This window comes from Panulirus ornatus, chromosome 13 (assembly GCF_036320965.1).
Source record: "Panulirus ornatus isolate Po-2019 chromosome 13, ASM3632096v1, whole genome shotgun sequence".
Lineage (NCBI taxonomy): Eukaryota > Metazoa > Arthropoda > Malacostraca > Decapoda > Palinuridae > Panulirus > Panulirus ornatus.
Genome location: NC_092236.1, coordinates 24,034,320 through 24,054,319, shown reverse-complemented (window position 1 = coordinate 24,054,319; position 20,000 = coordinate 24,034,320). Strand labels below are relative to the sequence as shown.

General features: G+C 45.7%; 1 protein-coding gene across 2 annotated transcripts in view; it reads right to left on the bottom strand.

The window, feature by feature from the left end:
- LOC139752811 (protein O-mannosyl-transferase TMTC2-like) overlaps nucleotides 1-20,000 on the bottom strand; it is a 666,520-nt gene that overhangs the window by 480,534 nt on the left and 165,986 nt on the right. For both annotated transcript variants that reach the window (XM_071668753.1, XM_071668754.1), the window contains exon 2: nucleotides 18,511-19,014. In XM_071668753.1, coding sequence (XP_071524854.1) covers nucleotides 18,511-18,809 — 299 coding nt within the window. In that variant the 5' untranslated portion in view covers nucleotides 18,810-19,014. The remainder of the gene's footprint in view (nucleotides 1-18,510; nucleotides 19,015-20,000) is intronic.

Below are 20,000 nucleotides of genomic sequence, written 5' to 3'. Positions count from 1 at the left end.
CTATGATCCACTTCCGCTTCCATGGTTCCATCCGCTGACAGATCCACTCCCAGATATCTAAAACACTTCACTTCCTCCAGTTTTTCTCCATTTAAACTCACCTCCCAATTGACTTGACCCTCAACCCTACTGTACCTAATAACCTTGCTCTTATTCACATTTACTCTTAACTTTCTTCTTCCACACACTTTTCCAAACTCAGTCACCAGCTTCTGCAGTTTCTCACATGAATCAGCCACCAGCGCTGTATCATCAGCGAACAACAACTGACTCACTTCCCAAGCTCTCTCATCCCCAACAGACTTCATACTTGCCCCTCTTTCCAAAACTCTTGCATTTACCTCCCTAACAACCCCATCCATAAACAAATTAAACAACCATGGAGACATCACACACCCCTGCCGCAAACCTACATTCACTGAGAACCAATCACTTTCCTCTCTTCCTACACGTACACATGCCTTACATCCTCGATAAAAACTTTTCACTGCTTCTAACAACTTTCCTCCCACACCATATATTCTTAATACCTTCCACATCTATATATCTATATATATACACATATGGACCTCCCTCGTAAGAACTAAAGTGGGGTCCAGCATGGCTGAGGCCGTCCTTTCTTAGGTACTAATATCCTTCCTACTTTGCTAGATAGGTCCAAGGAGAAGTGGGTCTGTTGAGTTATCCTAAAGAAAGATGAAGTTAAGATCATGATTACTCTTGGAATTCTACAAGGCTTCTGTAATCATCTCAGACACCATTTCACTGGAGGTTGCATTAGAAAAAGAGAAAGATGGAAAGGTCATCTAGGAAGCAATGCGGATTCCAGTATCACGTAGATTCTACTACGAAGGGTGCGTTGTCTACGTTATGAACCACCTGAACGGAAATTCAATGACCTCTCATAGGTAGGTTTTAGCTACGTCTTCTTCCCTGAGTTGATCATTACTGAGAATTGATGAAGCCCTCAGGAAGCAAATTAATCCTGGTAATATTAAACATGTGACGTGAAGGAAAAGGTCGTCGTGGGCATCTTTATTTTCTATCCTTTTCATGTCTTCCAACTCTTTATCCAAAATGACATCGTAAACTTGGTACTCAAGGGCCCAACGACCTAAATGTGTTCCGGCTTAACAGTTGAATCTCCTTGCAACATTGCGGTTAAGATGTCGATAATTCTAAGGTGATGATGGTCTTATTATGAAGGGTTGAGAGAGAGACTCCTGATACCCTACGCCCTTTCACAAGTTCAAGGTAGACAGACAAAAATTCTGTACTGCTTGCCAAGATGTCAGCAACCAAGAACCAAATGTGTAGCTCACTAAGACAAGCTAACTGCGATTGTTTTGGAGATTAAGTAGTGCAGAAGTGGGGCTTGGTAATTACCTTACTGGACCACTTCATCTGAATCAATCTTATGTGTATCAAACAAAAGCTCTGAAAAGGACTATATGCTGTATGAGGAGCGGCAGTTAGTTGCCGGGAGGTGGAGGTGGGTTGTGTGGACAGTCAATTGGTTAAGTAAGGCTCAAGGCAGTGAGCTTGGAAGAAGTACGAATCACTGTAGTTTGCCATGAAGGAAGTGCTGAGTACGGATGTAGATCATATGAAAGTGAGCGACTTTGCAAAGTCAGGGCTACGGTAGTGGGCTGCGGGAGAGGAGGAGATATGGTAATGAGACAAGGAGGAGGAGCGGTATGACAGTAAAGACCTCGGAGAGGAGGAGCTACGGCATTGAACAATAGTAGTAAGACATGGAAGGAAGGAGCTATGATGGAGATTTATGGCAACGGTGCGTTCTATGGAACTGGTCCACTGGGAAGAATATAGCCACTGAAGGAAGAGCGGATACGTGAAATAAAGAGAAGGGTTTCAAGAGAGGGCCAATTAGGATGAGAACTTTACGAGTAGACTAACAAAGGAGGAGGAGTGGACGGAGAACTGTTGGAGTGGGTCAGCAAGGACGAAAGAATTCACAGGTGAATAAACTAGGAGAAAGGAATGGCAAAGTAGAACAACCATGAGGAAGATATCGAGATAGACCAAAAAAGGAAGGGCCTGTAGGGAGGGAGTGTGAGAGCAGGGCAGGAAGGACTCCAGGGTCTAGAACGTGCCGGGCTGTAGTTGTAATAAAGCCGCTCTTATTGGATTTGTCGCAGCGGATCCATAACCAATCATGTGGTTGTTGTGAAGGCAGGGAGGGGGAGGAGGGAGAGCGTTCAGTCCCTCGCCCAAGGTGAAGACTCGCTTTGTTCCTCTGTCCCTCACAAACTGACGCTTTTTCGCTTTGATCTCTTTGAATGGCTACATTCTTTAATCTGCCCACGTAAGGGGAAAGGAGCGAGGCGTGTTGGAAATTCACGCTGAATGGAGACTGGATTTATCTTCTCTATTGCCTGTATTTTCTTACGATTGTCTCTCCCCGATACCCAATTTACCGGGACCTGGCGACTCGAAACTTTAGTCACTAGGTTTATTGCCTTTGGCCGAGAATTTATAAGCTTTTAACAGGATATATGAGCCGTAAAGTATGAATATTAAACCCACGCATTAATATCAAACTGCGATTGCACCGATAACAAAGGCATCGGTTATCTTCGGTATAAATAATCCAATCATTGGCAAAGAATCGATAAATGTAAATCTTGCGTAAGGAGCCAGTCAGGTGCCAAATAATGTACGGGACATTGTTAATCATTTCTCGGTTTTAAGTATTTTTTTTTTCCTTTTTTGTTTTACAAGGACACCAGTTGACTCCCGAGCCTGACTCCCTTCCAGGTGCTCGCATGGAACCACTCTCTCCCAGGTAGCCACTGGGAACCACTCCCTCCGAAATACCAGTCGGGAACCACTCCCTCCCACTTGAGTATCCACCGGGAGCCATGCCTTCCTTTCTTCCCAGATACTCACGGGGAAACCCTCCCTCCCTCCCTTATACCCACCAGGAACCACGCCTCCCCTCTCTCCCAGGTAGCCACTGGAAAACACTCCTTCCATCCCTTCCAGGTACTTACCGGGAAACCCTCCCCACCTTCCAGGTACGCAGCGAGAGCTACTCATTCTCTCCCTCCGTGGTACCCATAGGAAACCACTCCCTCCCTCCCTCCCTGCCTGCCCCGCTCGCTCTTACCGTGCGTGGCGAATTGGTCCCTAAACTGGTCCGATCTGTCAGTGTCGCGCATTCTGCAATCAAGGAGTCACGCTTGTTCAGGAATCATGTCTTTCCTTCCCCAGCGTGAAGAACTGATGAATGAAGCCCCTGTGTCATGGGTGTGGTTGGACCATCATGTTCGTGGACGTCCTAGCTTTTGTACCTCGACAAAAATAAAACGTCAGGGAATTCATTTTTTCCCCAGCTTCTAAGAAAGACAATTCTTACATCGTGATGTGCTCCACTATTTGAATCGAACCTAAAGCACAAGAAGACCTTGCAGGTGATATTAACCGAGTGTATTATAAACAACTGGACACCTCCACAAAGATTTATTCCTACAGTGAGGGCACTCAGGCATGTACGTGTATCTTCCCTATAGGGAATAGGGGATTTTTCAAACCCCTTGCGAGGTATCATATGAAACTTGTCTCATGAAGAAGGCATCCGTACTCCCCGCAGGATCACAGCATGTGTCCCTCTCCCCTGGCTGGACTACAGCATGCGTCTCTCTCCCCAGACTGGGCCACAGCATGTGTCCCTCTCACCACAATTGACCACAGCATGCGTCTCTCTCCCCTGGCTGGAACACAGCATGTGTCCCTCTCCCCACACTGGACCACAGCATGCCTCCTTCTCCCCTGGATGGACCACAGCATGCGGCCGTCTCCCCTCGCGTGGGCACATTAGACAACCTCCCCTTGTCACAACATATGGACAGTGAGGAGCACCACATTGACCATATGTTGGAGGGGAATTGAGGAGGATAATCCTTCCTCCTCCCCTTATTCTCTTCTTCTTCTTCCTCCTTTTCTCACTCCCTCCTTCCTCGTACCATCTTCCCCCATTGGATGGCCGAACGTACCCACACGACACAGGGGAAGCATTATACCATCTCATGGGCCACCTAACTGATGGGTGAGGTAATCCCATCTACCGCACGAGTCCGTCGTAACGCAGCTTTTGGAAATCTAATGGTTTCTACGCACGTGGAGTACAAGGGAGGCAGGTGGTTGATGGGCAGTGCGGGGTTTTAAAGGTGGAGCTATTGTGAGGGGAAAATTGTTACACGTAAAATTAGGATTAGGACTGGGTGCGTTAACCACAGAATACGGGAATGGGCTGGCACAAAAAAAAAGGATAGTAAAGGTATGATTCAGATCTTATGTGTCGTCCTCCAGATATATCATAGCTGGCGCTGGGCGTGAAAACAGGAATTCTAATACAAGAATGAAAACAGGAGTCGGAAGATGAAATGAAAAAAAAAAAGTCCATAGTTTTATTCATGAAGCTTATGAAAGAAAATACCGATTAGAAGCATAACTGGATGACCTCAAAAGTCCTTCCAATCATTATTCTAATCCTTGATTCAGTATCTCTTTCCCCGTCATATCACAACCACCTCAGCAACAACCTGAAACGTCTCTAACCTGACAAAAAACAACAAAGCTGAGTGATCTCTCTCTCTCTCTCTCTCTCTCTCTCTCTCTCTCTCTCTCTCTCTCTCTCTCTCTCTCTCTCTCTCTCTCTCTCTCTCTCTCTCTCTCTCTCTCTCTCTCTCTCTCTCACACACACACACACACACACTTTGTCTAACAGCTTTTCAAGTTTGCAAAATCCTGTGGACAATGTCCCTTTTTGGTCAGGTTAGGACGTCACACAAAGTTATGACATCATGTGATGTGATGACGTCACAGGATCGGAGGACGATGGTGCTTTCCAATAACCAGCGTCAGGAGGAGAATACATACAGGTAGGTACACTCGTCACAGTGCTAAAAATCACAGATTCTTATACCCGGCCGGGAACATCAAAACTGAAACCTGGTCAAGACGAGAGAGAGAGAGAGAGAGAGAGAGAGAGAGAGAGAGAGAGAGAGAGAGAGAGAGAGAGAGAGAGAGAGAGATGAATAGAGGGTTGAGGGAGGGGAGACACTTAGCAGAGGGAGGCATGGCTCGGCTTACCGTATAATAACGGGTAACCGACGCAGTAAGCCACCCTCTCTCTTTCCCTCTATCCCTCCCTTTCTTTCTCCCTCCCTCCCTCCCTCTCTCCCTTCCTCCCTCCCACCCTTACTCCATTCCTCCCTCCCTCCTTTTCTCTCTCCCTCCCTCCCTTCCTCTCTCCCTTCCTCCCTCCTTCCCTCCCTTTCTCTCTCCCTCCCTCTCTCGTTCCCTCTCTCCCTCTCTTCCTTCCTCTCTCCCTCCCTCTCTCCATTCCTCCCTCCCTCTCTCCCTCCCTCCCTCTCTCCTTCCTTCCCTCCCTCCCTCTCTCCTTCCCTCCCTCCTTCTCTCCCTCCCTACCTCCCTCCCTTCCTCTCTCCTTCCCTTCCTCCCTCTCCTCCCTCCCTCCCTCCCTCTCTCCCTTCCTCCCTTTCTCTCTCCCTCCCTCTCTTCCATAACCTCTCAACGAGGCCTATAAAAAACCCTCCCAGCTTTTGACAGATGTTTAATATCCCCTGGATTTTGGTGTCCCCGGGGAGGGATCAAATATGGCGGATGGGCAGCAAAATTACACAGATGTGAGGGACAGCGACCAGGGTAGAGATGTGTGATGCAACTACACAATCAACCACACACACACACACACACACACACACACACACACACACACACACACACACACACACACACATACACACACACACACACACACACACACACACACACACACACACACACACACACACACACACACACACACACACACACACACACACACACACACATCACACACACACAAACACACACACACACACACACACACACACACACACACACACACTCACACACACACAAACACACACACACACACACACACACACACTCACACATGTAAACACACACACACACACACACACACATACACACACACACACACACACACACACACACACACACACACATATACACACACACACACACACACACACACACACACACACACACACACACACACATACACACACACACACACACACACACACACACACACACACACACACACACACACACATACACACACACACACACACATACACACACACACACACACACACACACACACACACACACACACAAACACACACACACACACACACACACACACACACACACATACACACACACACACACACACACACACACACACGAGCGTTGCCTAATGGATTTTAAGTTCACTTTTTTAAGCCGAGTGGTATTAGTGACGTCATCGACTAATGGCAGCTGAAGGCTGTTATTGGAGGACGACGAGGGACAATGGCTGTTAACGACTGCTGATGGTCCCTGGCAGCTATCAGTGGCTGTTGATGACTATCGATGGCTGGTGACGTCTGTTGTCGACTTGTGATTGATGCGCTATGGTTGTTTACCGTTGCTAATGGCTGAGTATAAGCTTTATTGCCCATCAACGGTTATCAGTGGCTTTTGACGGCCGATAATGGCTGTTAACCCGTTGTTCCCGCTATGAACAACAACCACTACAGGTTAGTTTTGCCTCAAATGCCACAACAGACACCTTCCTTCCCTCAGCCACAAGTGGCAACACTCGACATTGCCTGAGTCCAGGTCTGGCTTCCCCACCCCTGTCGTATAAATAAAAAAGTTTTGGCTGACCTGAATTTCGTCATTAATCATCTTGGACCACGATCAAAATTGCCGCCATACATCACACGTCGGTACAGGGAAGGGGGAGGGAGGGATAGGGGGTGGGGGGAGCGAGGGTTGGGGGGTGGGGGAGGGAGGGAGGGGGAGGCCAACAACCCTCGTATACTTAAAAGTATATAAAATACACTTTGGTAAATACTTACTAATAATAAATATATTTTCCCCAGGACTTCAGTAAAATATCCTTATTAACAAGTACGAAGTCCAGTGTAAAACTTAATTAGAAAACTTTCCATTCTGAAAAATCATCTGTTCTTTCAAATGCGAAGAACAATGGCGTTCTCTTTAGCCAGAGACCCAGTCCACAGAAAAGGTTATCATGAAATGAAAACTAGAAAAAGAAAACGTAGGCTATACCTTTTTCAGCGTTTTCGAATGTGCTTCGAAAATGTTATATTGTAGAAAATGGAAACCATTGTCACAAAGGGTATGAAATTAAAGTAGTTTCCCTTTATCATGCATGACATTCGACTGTCAGACTCACTATGTTAGAAATGTGTAATATCCAGGATTATGTTGTGTCACAGAGCGCATGCGTCAGGTGCCTCACCGTGAAATTCATTGAATATGTTGAACACGACAGTATGGCCCTTGAGCACGACGGTATGGCCCTTGGACATGATGGTATGGCTCTTGAACACGACGGCATGACCATTGAACACAATGGTATGGCCCTTGAGCATGATAGTATGACCCTTGAGCACGACAGTATGGCCTTGAGCAGGAAGTTATGGCCCTTGAACAGATTGGCATGGCCAATGAGCACGACGGTGCGGCCCTTGACCGTAAGGGACCCGTGTATCGTAATCTAGGGTTGTAATTTTGTGTTTAAGGTCGTACCGTCGTGCTCAAGGGCCAGGCCGTCCTTAGGGGTCGTACCGTCGTGCTCAAGGGCCAGGCAGTCCTTAGGGGTCGAGCCGTCGTGTTGAAGGGCCAAACCGTCCTTAGTGGGTCGTGCCGTCGTGGTTAAGGGTCGTATCATGAACCTTTAGGGACAAGGTCGGGCCGTAAATGAAATATACATACGATTGTGAAAGGAAAAAAAAAAAGACATGGGAAAGGATTTACGAATTTTGAAGGCGGTGAAAAACCTGTCTTTTAAAATGTGCAGGGCATTGTTATTGGGAAAGGCATGAGAGGAGAGAGATCTAAAGCTTCGAAGTGTAAGGAAATAAGCAGTTATGTTAGATCTTGTTTTTATTAATCATAAATATAAAAATTCGCTGGAAACGACCATCTAACGTCCTTTATATTCATATAAATTCTAACTAAACATAGGAAGGATACTTTATATATTTACATGTTCTCTGTTTCTTCTGGTTTTTCAAAAGTCAATAAAACCTGCAGTACTGGACACCAACTGATATAGTCGTATCGAGGATAAGTTTAGATCAACTTGATCTCATTTCAGGTGAAAAAACACATTCAATTAGTGAGCTAAATCTCATAATCTTAGTGGGTTTAAAGACCTTTGGCAGATACAAACATAAAACATAATTAGATAAATTAATTAAGTGAAAGCCTATTACTTTGTAATGATAGGAAATACGAGTTACGAATAATTACCACATTTCATATTGCAGTTACGATCCAGTATTGTGGATGATGAGGACAACGATCAACCAGTCTCATTGGGCTGACCAGGCAAGGTGTGTCTGCTGACTGGATACCATCCTCGCTCCGACTGATGCCCCATTCACAGGTGTCGATATATCTCCGTCAAAGCGGCTGATTACTGCTGATTCCCTCCCACCTCCCGTATCCCAGCTGCCGATAACCTCATCTCATTTGCCGATACACTTATCATCGTCAATGCATCCACCCACTCACAAAGTAGGTTTACACCAATTCTCCCCTTTGTCAATTCATCTATCTCAACCACTGACACATTCATCTCAGCTGACGAAATACATGTATCATCAGTCAGTCCATATGTCCCAGCTGCTGACACATTCATTCCATCTGCCGATACTCTCGTCTCCCATCTGTCAATCTATCTATCCCGGCAGCCAATTAACCTGTCTCAGCTTCTTATATGTATCCCAACTCCCGATACACCTACCTACAATTCTGTAACTGTCTACACATCGAACCAAACTCCAGTTACATCCATCATAGTTGCCGATATGCCAATATACCAGTCGATACTCCCATTTCGGTTACCGGCACACATATCACACATACCGAGACCAGCATAGCACCTTCTGATATAAGCTTTCCAGTTGATAATACACCTATCCCAGCTACCGTTACCCCATCCCATATAACAATGCACCCATGCCAGCTGTCCAATAACATCATGCATACCTTGCATATGCAGTACGTTGGTTCTGGAGGCTCTTCTACCTCCATAGCTCAGTCTGAGATCAAGCTGCCGACTTGCTTCTCAGCTCATTCAGGTCGTTGGAGGCCACAACCCTTGAGTCTATCAGATGTGGACGTGTCTACCACACTTTGTAGATAGTTGTCCAGATTCTTTTAAACTTCTCTTTACAGTGTACAGTGCGTCTAATGGCTGTAGGTTATCCATCATGCAATTTTGGACCTTAGATATTCATAATGTCTTCTATTTCTTTATTCATTACACCTTTCGATTTCACATATTCATACATGCCTATCGTGTCGGTTGGTGAACTATATTTGAGTAAAGAAAACCAGGCTTCCCAGAATTGTTCAAGTACGGATTACAATATACCTTTCTAGTCTGCGCTTCAGTGACTACAACCTTAGTGTTGTCATTCGCTTCCTTTGATTTAGATCCTTGACAATGTCAGTGTGTACTATGAAAGGACTTTTGCAGAATTGGTAACTCTGCAATTTGACTCGGCCTGAAAAGTGATGTTAGCACACAGCAATATTCTGTTAGAGCGAGTATTAGTGCTTCGGAGACCGTCATAACTGGTTTTACCTCTTAAGTCTTTAAGGCCGGTAAGATCCAGCTTACTAGCTCATTTTAGAAGTCAGCTGTTGCTCTGTTGTGATCGTTGAAGGTCACCTCATAAGACACTGATACTACCAGGTCGTTAGATAATGCTCACTTGAATATGATGACTCCCTGTTACCACACTGACGAAAGCGCAGGAGGAGGAGGAGGAGGAGGAGGAGGAGGAGAAGAGAAGAAGGGAGAAGCAGAAGGAGGAGGAGCAGCAGCAACAGGCCGCTGATGCAAACGGAGAGGTCCGTCGCTGGAGGCGAATAGTTTGAACTGAGATAATTTCTTCACTTTCCTTGACGGAGTAGAAGAAACTTTTCTCCATCAAGGGAAGATATGAAAACGTGGCTCGTCCCTGCATCTGTGTCAGCTACGAAGATGAGAAATAGCAGAGGAGGAAGTACAGTTCCCTGGGGAAACCAGGCTATTCACCGTAAAGGCACTGGAAATTTGGTAGTCAAGATGCATGTACACCTATCTTCAAACTGTAAAAGTTATTCACAAATAACGCATTTTGTACGCTGACACAGCGTAGTCATATTAATCAAAGGCGTACAACAATGTCTGTGTATATTACGCATACTAATTACATCACTATTATGTATGTCCTATAGTGTCTCTGCAGTTATACCTGAGTGACCAGGTACGGACATATTAAAATAATCTTCCTCCCCTAAAACCATATCTACCAATGTAACGCCCCTCAGCCACCAGTACAACCAAGCAAGGTTTTAAATCACACATATCACCTGCCGATATTCTTATTCCAGCTGTTAATACAATGAATATTGGCAACCGATACACCCATCCCAGCTGCTAATTCAGTCACTCCCACCTAATGATACACTGAACTCATTTACCTACACAACAGGTCAACCTTCCGATACACCCACTCCACTCACCCGATACACCGATCCCAGCCGTCAATACGTCCATGGCAGCTGCCGATACACAACGTGGAGGTCACTGTCAACGGCCGCTACCTTCCATCATCAATCCGATAACACTTGAATATATCTATCTACCTCCTGATGACCAGATGGATCCGGCTCAGGTCATCACTGTAGGAGCTGGTGGTGTATTGCTGTGTCCCTCAACACCGTCCCTCCTGTACCTGTCACCCTGACAACCTGTGTTGTTCCGTCCACCAGCAGGTCAACATTAACTGCTCCCACTAACACCTTGTTAACCTAACACCCAGACTAATCCACACCCGCCCTCCCACACCTCTCTCTCTCTCTCTCTCTCTCTCTCTCTCTCTCTCTCTCTCTCTCTCTCTCTCTCTCTCTCTCTCTCTCTCTCTCTCTCTCTCTCTCTCTCTACACACACACACACACACACACACACACACACACACACACACACACACACACACCGTGATCAATTTGTACGTACTTCTCGCCTTGAACACTTTGACAAATATGTATCCTAACACATTGACTAACCTGTACTTAGTCCTTGCAACGCCTTAATCATAACTACTTCCCCTAACAAGCTGACGACACCTAGGTGTGCCCTTACCACTCTGATTACACATAGAAGTTTCCATTATTCACTTTCGCTATACCTACATCCAACACAGTGATTACAATACAGCAAGTAGGAGGCTAGGCTTCTCAGTGAGGATATTCTAAATCACAAAATAAAGGATATAATACTCACCCTTTATAACACCCTGGTCAGACCTCCCATGGAATATGCTTTCAGTTCTGGTCACCGAATCGGACCAAAGATGAACAGAAACTAGAAAATTACATAAAAAACTAATCCCTTCACAGAAATAAGCAGCAGGAGGAAAGACTCAAAAATCTAAAAGCATCCTCTCTCAAAAAGTGTAGACTGTGAGATCTAAAAAAAGCTTTCGAAATATCAAACGATTACGATAAAATATAATACGAAAATATTTTCATTTCAGACAGAGATTCAGTAGCTAGAAGACAAAAGAGATGTAATAATAACGTGGGCAAAGGTTCTTACACTTGTAGAGTGGTTGAACACTGGCTTAAACTATCTTCCAGATGTTGTAAACTGAAAGACAATTGATACCTTCAAATCAAAGCAAGAATTGACTTCAATGATGTCATCAGTTATTGATTATCCTGAATCTTTTACTTTCATTTCTTATTCGGTTTTTCAATCTGTCTTACTGCAGAATCCTGTCTTGTGCCATATACCAGCTTGACTACACATAACTGTCTTCCTAACATCTTAACTACACTTATACTTCGCACCATCCGGGCAATATCTATTCCCTTCCACCACTAGGACAACATTTACTACCTTCCAGCATGACAACATTCGCTCCTTCTTTTAAACCTTGATACAAGTTACTCGTCATCACAACTCTGACATTCACTACATCCCGTACCTGGACAACACTTTCTGTTCATCCCTGGCCAGACAACGTTTCCTCCTTGATCCGATCCCATCTTTCCCCCATTCTATATCTACCTAGCATCTCCATTCATACCATCCCCTCATCATCTTCTTCCTTTCTTTACAACACCGCCCAGGTCACTCACCTCTCCCTTCCAAGCCCTCGCTTCTCCTTTTTCTTTCCTCCCTCCCCATTTTCATTTCTAACATCTCTTTACTACTCTTCCCACACCATTTTCACTTACCCTCCCCACCACTTCCACCCCATTCTCCTTCCCATCCTTTCTAACGAATCCAGTAGAGTTCTTAAGCCTTACATATGGCAAATAATTCAAAAAATGTCTTCAGGGGTTATATACCTAGATTTCCAAAAAGATTTAGATAAAGTATCACATAAAAGATAGTTAAGATGTAATCACTTGGAGTACACCTGGAGTCGTCTTCGGAGGTCTTCTACCCTCACAGCTCGGGCTGAGCCCAAAAGGCTGAGCTCGATGTTTGGTCGACTATCCTCTGGGAAGTGGCGGCCTAGAGACCCATGTGATCATCTAGCTGCTCTGGTAGCACTTTGTATATATTCATTCAGGGCCTTCCTGAAATACTCAAATGTTCATCCCATGGTGTTTCTGTTGGCTGTAGGTGATGTGTTTCGTAGTCTTAGAGGCCCCGGACGTGAAAGACGTTTTCTCATTTTGTGCTCATGGAACCTTTCGAGTTTGGAGGTAGTATTTTATCGAGTGTTCCATGCCTCTCGTGCAAATGGGGTATAATATGTGAATGCAGGTTGGGAAATCGAGTACGCGCGTGGATTGTGGACCTGCTTCGAGTCATACTAAACAAAGAAGTATCCGAGTGACTCAACATGGCAAGTCGTGTGCCACAAGGATCAGTTCTAGGTATCATACTTTTCAACATCTACATTAGTGATCTGGAAACAAGACTCACCTGTAATATCGTAGTTTGCGGATGATATCAAACCTACACAGAAGAAGACCGATTCAAGGGGACTGAGACAACTGTATTAGCTGCATACGACAAAGCAAATAGAATATCAGGTTTCATAGAGAGAAAAAAACAAGAGAACACAAAAGACGATACTTTCTCTTTACATCCTATTCAAACCACATTGGGAATACACTATTCAGTTCCACTCATCAAATGCTATCAAAGACGGAGAAAAAAACGAACGCATTAAAAAGATAGTATCAAGACTAATTTCGTCCCTCCAAAAAAGTTCATGAAAAAAGAACCAGAGATCTAAAATAATTTCTCACAAAATTGCTGACTCCATGCAAATGCAAGAGAAATTTTCCAAATATTGTAACTCACGATGGTTTCTTCACGTTAAAGAAATGCAATAGAAATCACGGTACGAAGATGGGGAAAGAGATGTGATACATAAGTGGGCAGTGTTTCCTTAGCCTCAGGGTTATGGAATAATGGAATGCACTTCCAGGAGGCGTTGTCAGAGGGAAAGCTATAAATAATCTAGAACACGACTACACAAGCACTTAAGTGACATCAATCATCATTGAATGACACATTTTTTTGTCCACGACATGCCTGCTCAAGACTGTCAATACAATACGCATGTATTTCACTTTCTTTTTCTTTAAATAGCATCCTACTCGCACAATAGGCATGGGAGACTTTGTAAAATACTGTCTCATAAATCTAAACAATGGGGGCACTTTGAATATCTAGGACCCAGGACTCTTCAACATTTTGCCAGCTACCATCAGGTACAGCATAGGATGGACAGCATAGAAGCTCAAGAATACACAAGACAAATGCCCACAAAGAGTACCAGACCAGATAGGCTGTGGGGCCAAGTGGGCCTCAGGGCTGTGACGCTAACAACTTGGTCGACCAACGACTCAATCCAGCAGTAGGCTCAACCTGGCTGTGGGGGGTAAAGACCCCGAAGATTTCACCAGTTATGACTAAAGCCTTTATTACTTGGAGTATTTAGAATGTTCTGTGATCATATCTTTTTTATAAAGCAGCCATATCAGTACTACTTAGTGATCCTTCGTGGTAACTTCCCTGCTGGCTGATATACCAGAGGAAGTGGTTGGTGGGGAGGAGCCCTATGCTTTACTATCCTGTCTCCATCTCTACAGATCAAGAATGTAAGGCACTATCACAGTCCTCCAGCAGATAATCTCATTATACACCATCAGGGCTTCTATTACCTTACTTTCCTATGGACTCCTATCTCTTTCCTCACTCAGCACGTAGCATTTCCCGCCCCGCTCTCCTCTCCTCTCCTCTTCTCTCAGTCTTTTCCTCTTAACTCCTCTTTACTTACATCTCCACTTCCTCTCCTTCCATTCCCTCTTCTCAACTAGACCCTGCCATCTGATTCACCTTCTATCTACATAGCTCCCTCACCCCAACCACCTCCCCCATCATTACCTAACATAGTCATTCTTTCACCCCTGTCTTCCTCTTCTTAGCCTCTCCTAACTCACTCTCTTCCCACTCCCCTACCACCCTTTACCACCCATTATTCATGTCCCTTTACCTCCTAACATTTCTTGTTCCTTGCATTACACCCCTATAACTGCCTCTCCTCACATCCCTGGTTCCCCATCTTCCACCCAGTACATCCCACCCTTTGTCTCTTACCACCCCCGCCCACCTTTCTGCCATCCAGTATACCCAGCTACTGCCTCTCCTCCCCCTTACCATTTACCCCATACATATATATGCAAACAACCCATAAAATTTAAAGTATTGCCCGTTTTCAATTCGGCGTGGTTGTAATGTCGGCAGGCGTGATAACATTGATTCTGACGACCAGGATAAAAATGGTGTGTCCTCGACCAGACCCACACGCAACGTGACCCCTCTCACGGGGGAGAGGAGAAAGGTAAGGAGATAGAAGAGAAGTCAAGAGGAGAAAGGTAAGGGAAGTGGAGAGAAAGATAAGGCAAGAGGAGAGAGAAGTTCTGATGAAAATAAAGAACGACCAAAGAATGGGTGCACAAGGGAGGTGAGAGATAAAGAGGAGAAGAGAAGAGTGAGAATAAATGAGAGAAGAATGGGAGGGGTGTGAGGGGAGAGGAGGAGATGAGGGAGGGAAAGCAATTTCCTCTCCTCGGTTCGTATAACCATAACAGAGAAGGCTGAAGAATTCTTAAACATATGTAAATTTATAACTCATATTTCTAGGGTATAGCTCCCCTCCCCTTTGACACCCTCTCCCTGCCCCTCCCTCCCTCCCCCCCTAAGGTTATTCAGACGGTGAAATCACAGAAATCTGCATTCACAACCTCATAGATCCGTATAATGAGATTTTTTTTTGCAGTTATAACAAAAGAGAAAGATGGATACATTAAACCAAGAGAAGAATTTAAATATTTTCTTTTACATAAAGGTAGACTCAAGTGTTTACGTAATATGAGTGCCAATCCTCTGTTGCAAAGGTGACGCTTTGAACGTCCTATGAAAACTGAAAGCATAACATTTGTTCAAAAGACAGAGAGAAAAAAATAAAGGTTTTCGTAAAATAAAAGGCAAAGCAGCCTGTTTCAGAGACTGTTGTTGGCAAGTTCCCATGAAATGTCCCTGGCTAAACAAAATGGATGAGGACAACATGTGTTCACAGGACAAAGTGATCTAAGAAGACAAGAGTATGGAAAGAAAGGGAGAAACTGAGTTTCATAACCAGTAACCATAAGGGAATGGGGACTGAAGGAACCAGCTGGGTAAACGGAAGATCCAGGAAGACAAGTGAAGTACGAGATTATATGGAGCAAAAATAGGGAAATACGGGAGCTAGCGAGAGGCTAGAAAGACGAGAGTAACTAGGAAGACGATAAAGAAGCTAGAGAGATGAGTGGAAATAGGAAAACGACGGAGAAGCTAGGAAGACAAGAGGAAGTGGGACAACAACAGTGAAGCTGGGAAGATAATAGAAGCTCAGAAAACAAAAATGAAACTTGTAGGAGAAAGGTGAAGCATGGATGGCAGGGCGAAGCTTAGAGAAGAACTAGATAGACAAGGGCAAAGCAAGAAGGACAAGGAGAACTTCGAAGACAAGGGTGAAGCAACGAGAAAAAGACCTTGGGAGACAAGAGTGAAGCTAGGAGGACATGGAGAACAAGGAAGACATAGGTGAAGATAGGAAAAATAGCAACTCTAGGAAGACAAGGGGAAGGCTGCAGCCACCGAGAATATCGGCCTCCAATATTTGCCTAAACTGCCAGTTGACACGTTATGTATTGTGTGTGTGTGTGTGTGTGTGTGTGTGTGTGTGTGTGTGTGTGTGTGTGTGTGTGTGTGTTTCTATAATCTCAGATCATTATCATAAAAAAAGAACAACAAAAGTTTTACTTAATGCATAGATAAATACATGAGCCAGAAACACTTACAGTAACATACAAACTTGCAGCACAAATCATTATCCCTAAGTTCCTTTTAATTCATGTTCTGTTACTCCAAAGGTCTGTTGTATTCTTGGCCTCGTGAAATCCTCGATGTGCGGTGTGTGGTGAGGCTGTGGTGCCCAGCGAAGTAACCAGCGCCCGGTGAGTGATGTTGTGGTGCCGAGGGACGCAACCAGTGCCTAGTAAATGTTGAAGTGTGCTGTCAGAGGAAAGCAATCAGTGCCTGGTGAGTGGTGAGGCTGTGGTGCTGAGGGGAGCAACTAGTGCCTGGTGAGTGGTGAGGCTGTGGTGCTGAGGGGAGCAACTAGTGCCTGGTGAGTGGTGAGGCTGTGGTGCTGAGGGAAGCAACTAGTGCCTGGTGAGTGGTGAGGCTGTGGTGCTGAGGGGAGCAACTAGTGCCTGGTGAGTGGTGAGGCTGTGGTGCTGAGGGGAGCAACTAGTGCCTGGTGAGTGGTGAGGCTGTGGTGCTGAGGGAAGCAACTAGTGCCTGGTGAGTGGTGAGGCTGTGGTGCTGAGGGGAGCAACTAGTGCCTGGTGAGTGGTGAGGCTGTGGTGCTGAGGGGAGCAACTAGTGCCTGGTGAGTGGTGAGGCTGTGGTGCTGAGGGAAGCAACTAGTGCCCGGTGAGTGGTGAGGCTGTGGTGCTGAGGGGAGCAACTAGTGCCTGGTGAGGTTGTGGTGCCATTACCCTCATGATGGAGCCCTGAATAATGCATCAGATTAGCCAGACGTCGCTATATTGGCAGGCCCCATGGCTCAGGGTTAGGGGGGAAGGGGGAAGGTTCTCTCAGCTAATGTTCAAACCAGCATCAACAGATCTATCTACCCAGTCATAGGAACGATTCTGAAAAACGATAATTGTGGTGTTTCTTTTCAATCGCAGTGTTAAGACTTTTACAGTGAGAGAGTATAACAACCTCTTAGCTAAACGAAAGCTCTCAAAATACTACAAAGTTCGATAAAGTTATCAATTGTAATTATAAATCTCGCTTATGACTGTGAGCTGCGTAGACGGCCCAAGTTTGTCCCAGAACTTTTCTTACACGAATCCAAAAAAAAAGTACATTAAATAAATATATAACGAAATATATACGCAAGCTTTGGTGTAAAGATATATTGGCCACCCAAAACTTTCAGGGAAGACTTATGTGACTCTATTTATATGCTGAACGGGAAGGGCGAAGTTAGAAACAAACTTTCCTTACATCAGCTGAACCAACCATGTAAATAAATATGCCATACAGTGTTCACCATCGTGCACTTTGTTCACTATGAAAATACGTCAACCAACAAAGTTTTGCCGATAAGAAGACTACTGACTTCCAGGGTCATCTTAAGGTCAGCAGACAAAGACTTTCAGAGTTATCTTGAGGTCAGCAGAAAGCAAATTTTCATGGTCACCTTCAGGTCAGCAGACAACAAATTCCTAAGTTTCTCTGGAGATTAGCAGACAACACTTTCAGGGTCACCCTGAGGTTAGGAGACAGTATACCACCAGGTTTACCCTGAGGTTAGGAGACAGTATACCACAAAGGTTACCCTGAGGTTAGGAGACAGTATACCACCAGGTTTACCCTGAGGTTAGGAGACAGTATACCACAAAGGTTACCCTGAGGTTAGGAGACAGTATACCACAAAGGTTACCCTGAGGTTAGGAGACAGTATACCACAAAGGTTACCCTGAGGTTAGGAGAGAGTAGACCACCCGGGATACCCGGAGATCTGAAGACAAAAGATCACCATGGTAACCCTGAGGTCAGAAGACGGAAGACAGGCACCAGGGTTATCCTGAGGTCAGGAAAGAGTAGACCACAAGGGTTAAATATGGAGGTCAGGAGGCAGTAAGCCACCAGGGTTACCCTGGGGTCAGAGGACAGTCGACCACCAGGTTTACCGTGGGGTCAGTAGACAGTAAACCTACAAGGTAATCCTGAGGTCAGAAGACAGTAGCACATGAAGGTGTTGTGTCAACAAACAAAAGTGTGGTACTTACTGGTCATCGTAGACGAAGCCTGCGTGGAGAGTGTTGAGATATAGGACCAGTGAGAGCAACACAGGGACGCCGTAAACTATCCTATTGGTCAGTTTAGGTGTGACGTCAGCACCTACGTCACGTGTGCCTGTGGATGCCGTCTTGGCCGAGGATGTATGGGCGTGGTAGAGGGCCTTACCCCCCCGGCAGACGGCCCTGCTTGACGAGGAGAGCCGGATCGTCTGACGATGATGATGATGGTGGTGGTGGTACTCCCCTGTGGTGGAACAGTTGCCCGTCACCCTCTTCACCGCTTTCATTTTCCGTGAGAGAAAACTTGATCACAATTCACTGAACGTCTATTCTTTCATCAGCCTTCCGAAGGCTTCCGAGAGCCTTCGCCATTGGCCATCGCACCTCCAGAATCACTCAACTTATTTATGGGTTTATTTGGACTGGAACGGCGGCCTTGCTAGAGTCGCCCGTCCCTGCCTTGATCCGACCGTGCGAGCTCGGTGCTGCCACCTGCGGAAAGAAAACCAACATTATGTAAATGGTAATGCAAATCAAACCGGGATTCCAAATTTCCATACAGGCGCTCAGCCGAGCCTCCCTCAGCGATTGAGGCGGGGCTGATGACGGCGGTAGGGGTGGCGCGTGGGTGGTTGTGAGTGGCTGAGTGGTTGGTGGTTGAGGAGAGTGGTGGAGGTTGTGATGGTAGCTGAGGCGGGTGGCAGTGATGGCGCTGTTGGTAGCGGCGTGTTATGGTTGTGGTGGGATACAGTGGTAGTGATGAACTAAGTGGCTGGTAGTGATGGCGGTAGCGGTGTAGTGGTGGCCGTGGCAAAAGTGGCTTATGCTGGAAGCAGTGCCGGTCTAGTGGTGGTGGCAGAGTTGCTGAAGGAGACGGATGGTGGTAGTAGAGAGATGTGGTAGTGATGGCAGTGTTCTTTTTCATGGGTGATGATGATGGAAGTAGCCATGTAGCAGCGGATGAGGGTGTCAATAGCGGCAGTGGTAGTGTGGTGGTACTGGCGAAGTGGATGAGGATTTGGTGGTAGTGCAGGTGGAGGAAAGATGGTACTGGAGGTGGAGGTGATGATGATGATGATGATGATGATTGGGCTTGTGGTGGTGGTAGTGGTGGTGGTAACGATGGTTGCAGTGGTGGTGGTAGTGCTAAAGATGGTTGCAGTGGTGGTGGTAACGATGGTTGCAGTGGTGGTGTTTACGGTACAGTTTTTGTGGTTTCCGTGTTACTGATTACTGTGGTAGTGGGGAGGGTGATGATGGAACATATTAGTGATAGTGGTGACAGTGTATACAATACCTGCTACAATACTAGTGAGGATACTAACTCTGGAGATGGTGATTGTCATGGTGATCACAGTAATAGTGAGGAAAGTGTACCCGGCGAGGAGAAGGAGGAGGCAGAGGTGTCCATCACCTACCACCATTGCCAGTGGTAATGGAAGAAACCCCCTGCAACACAGGCGAGAATTGTAAATACT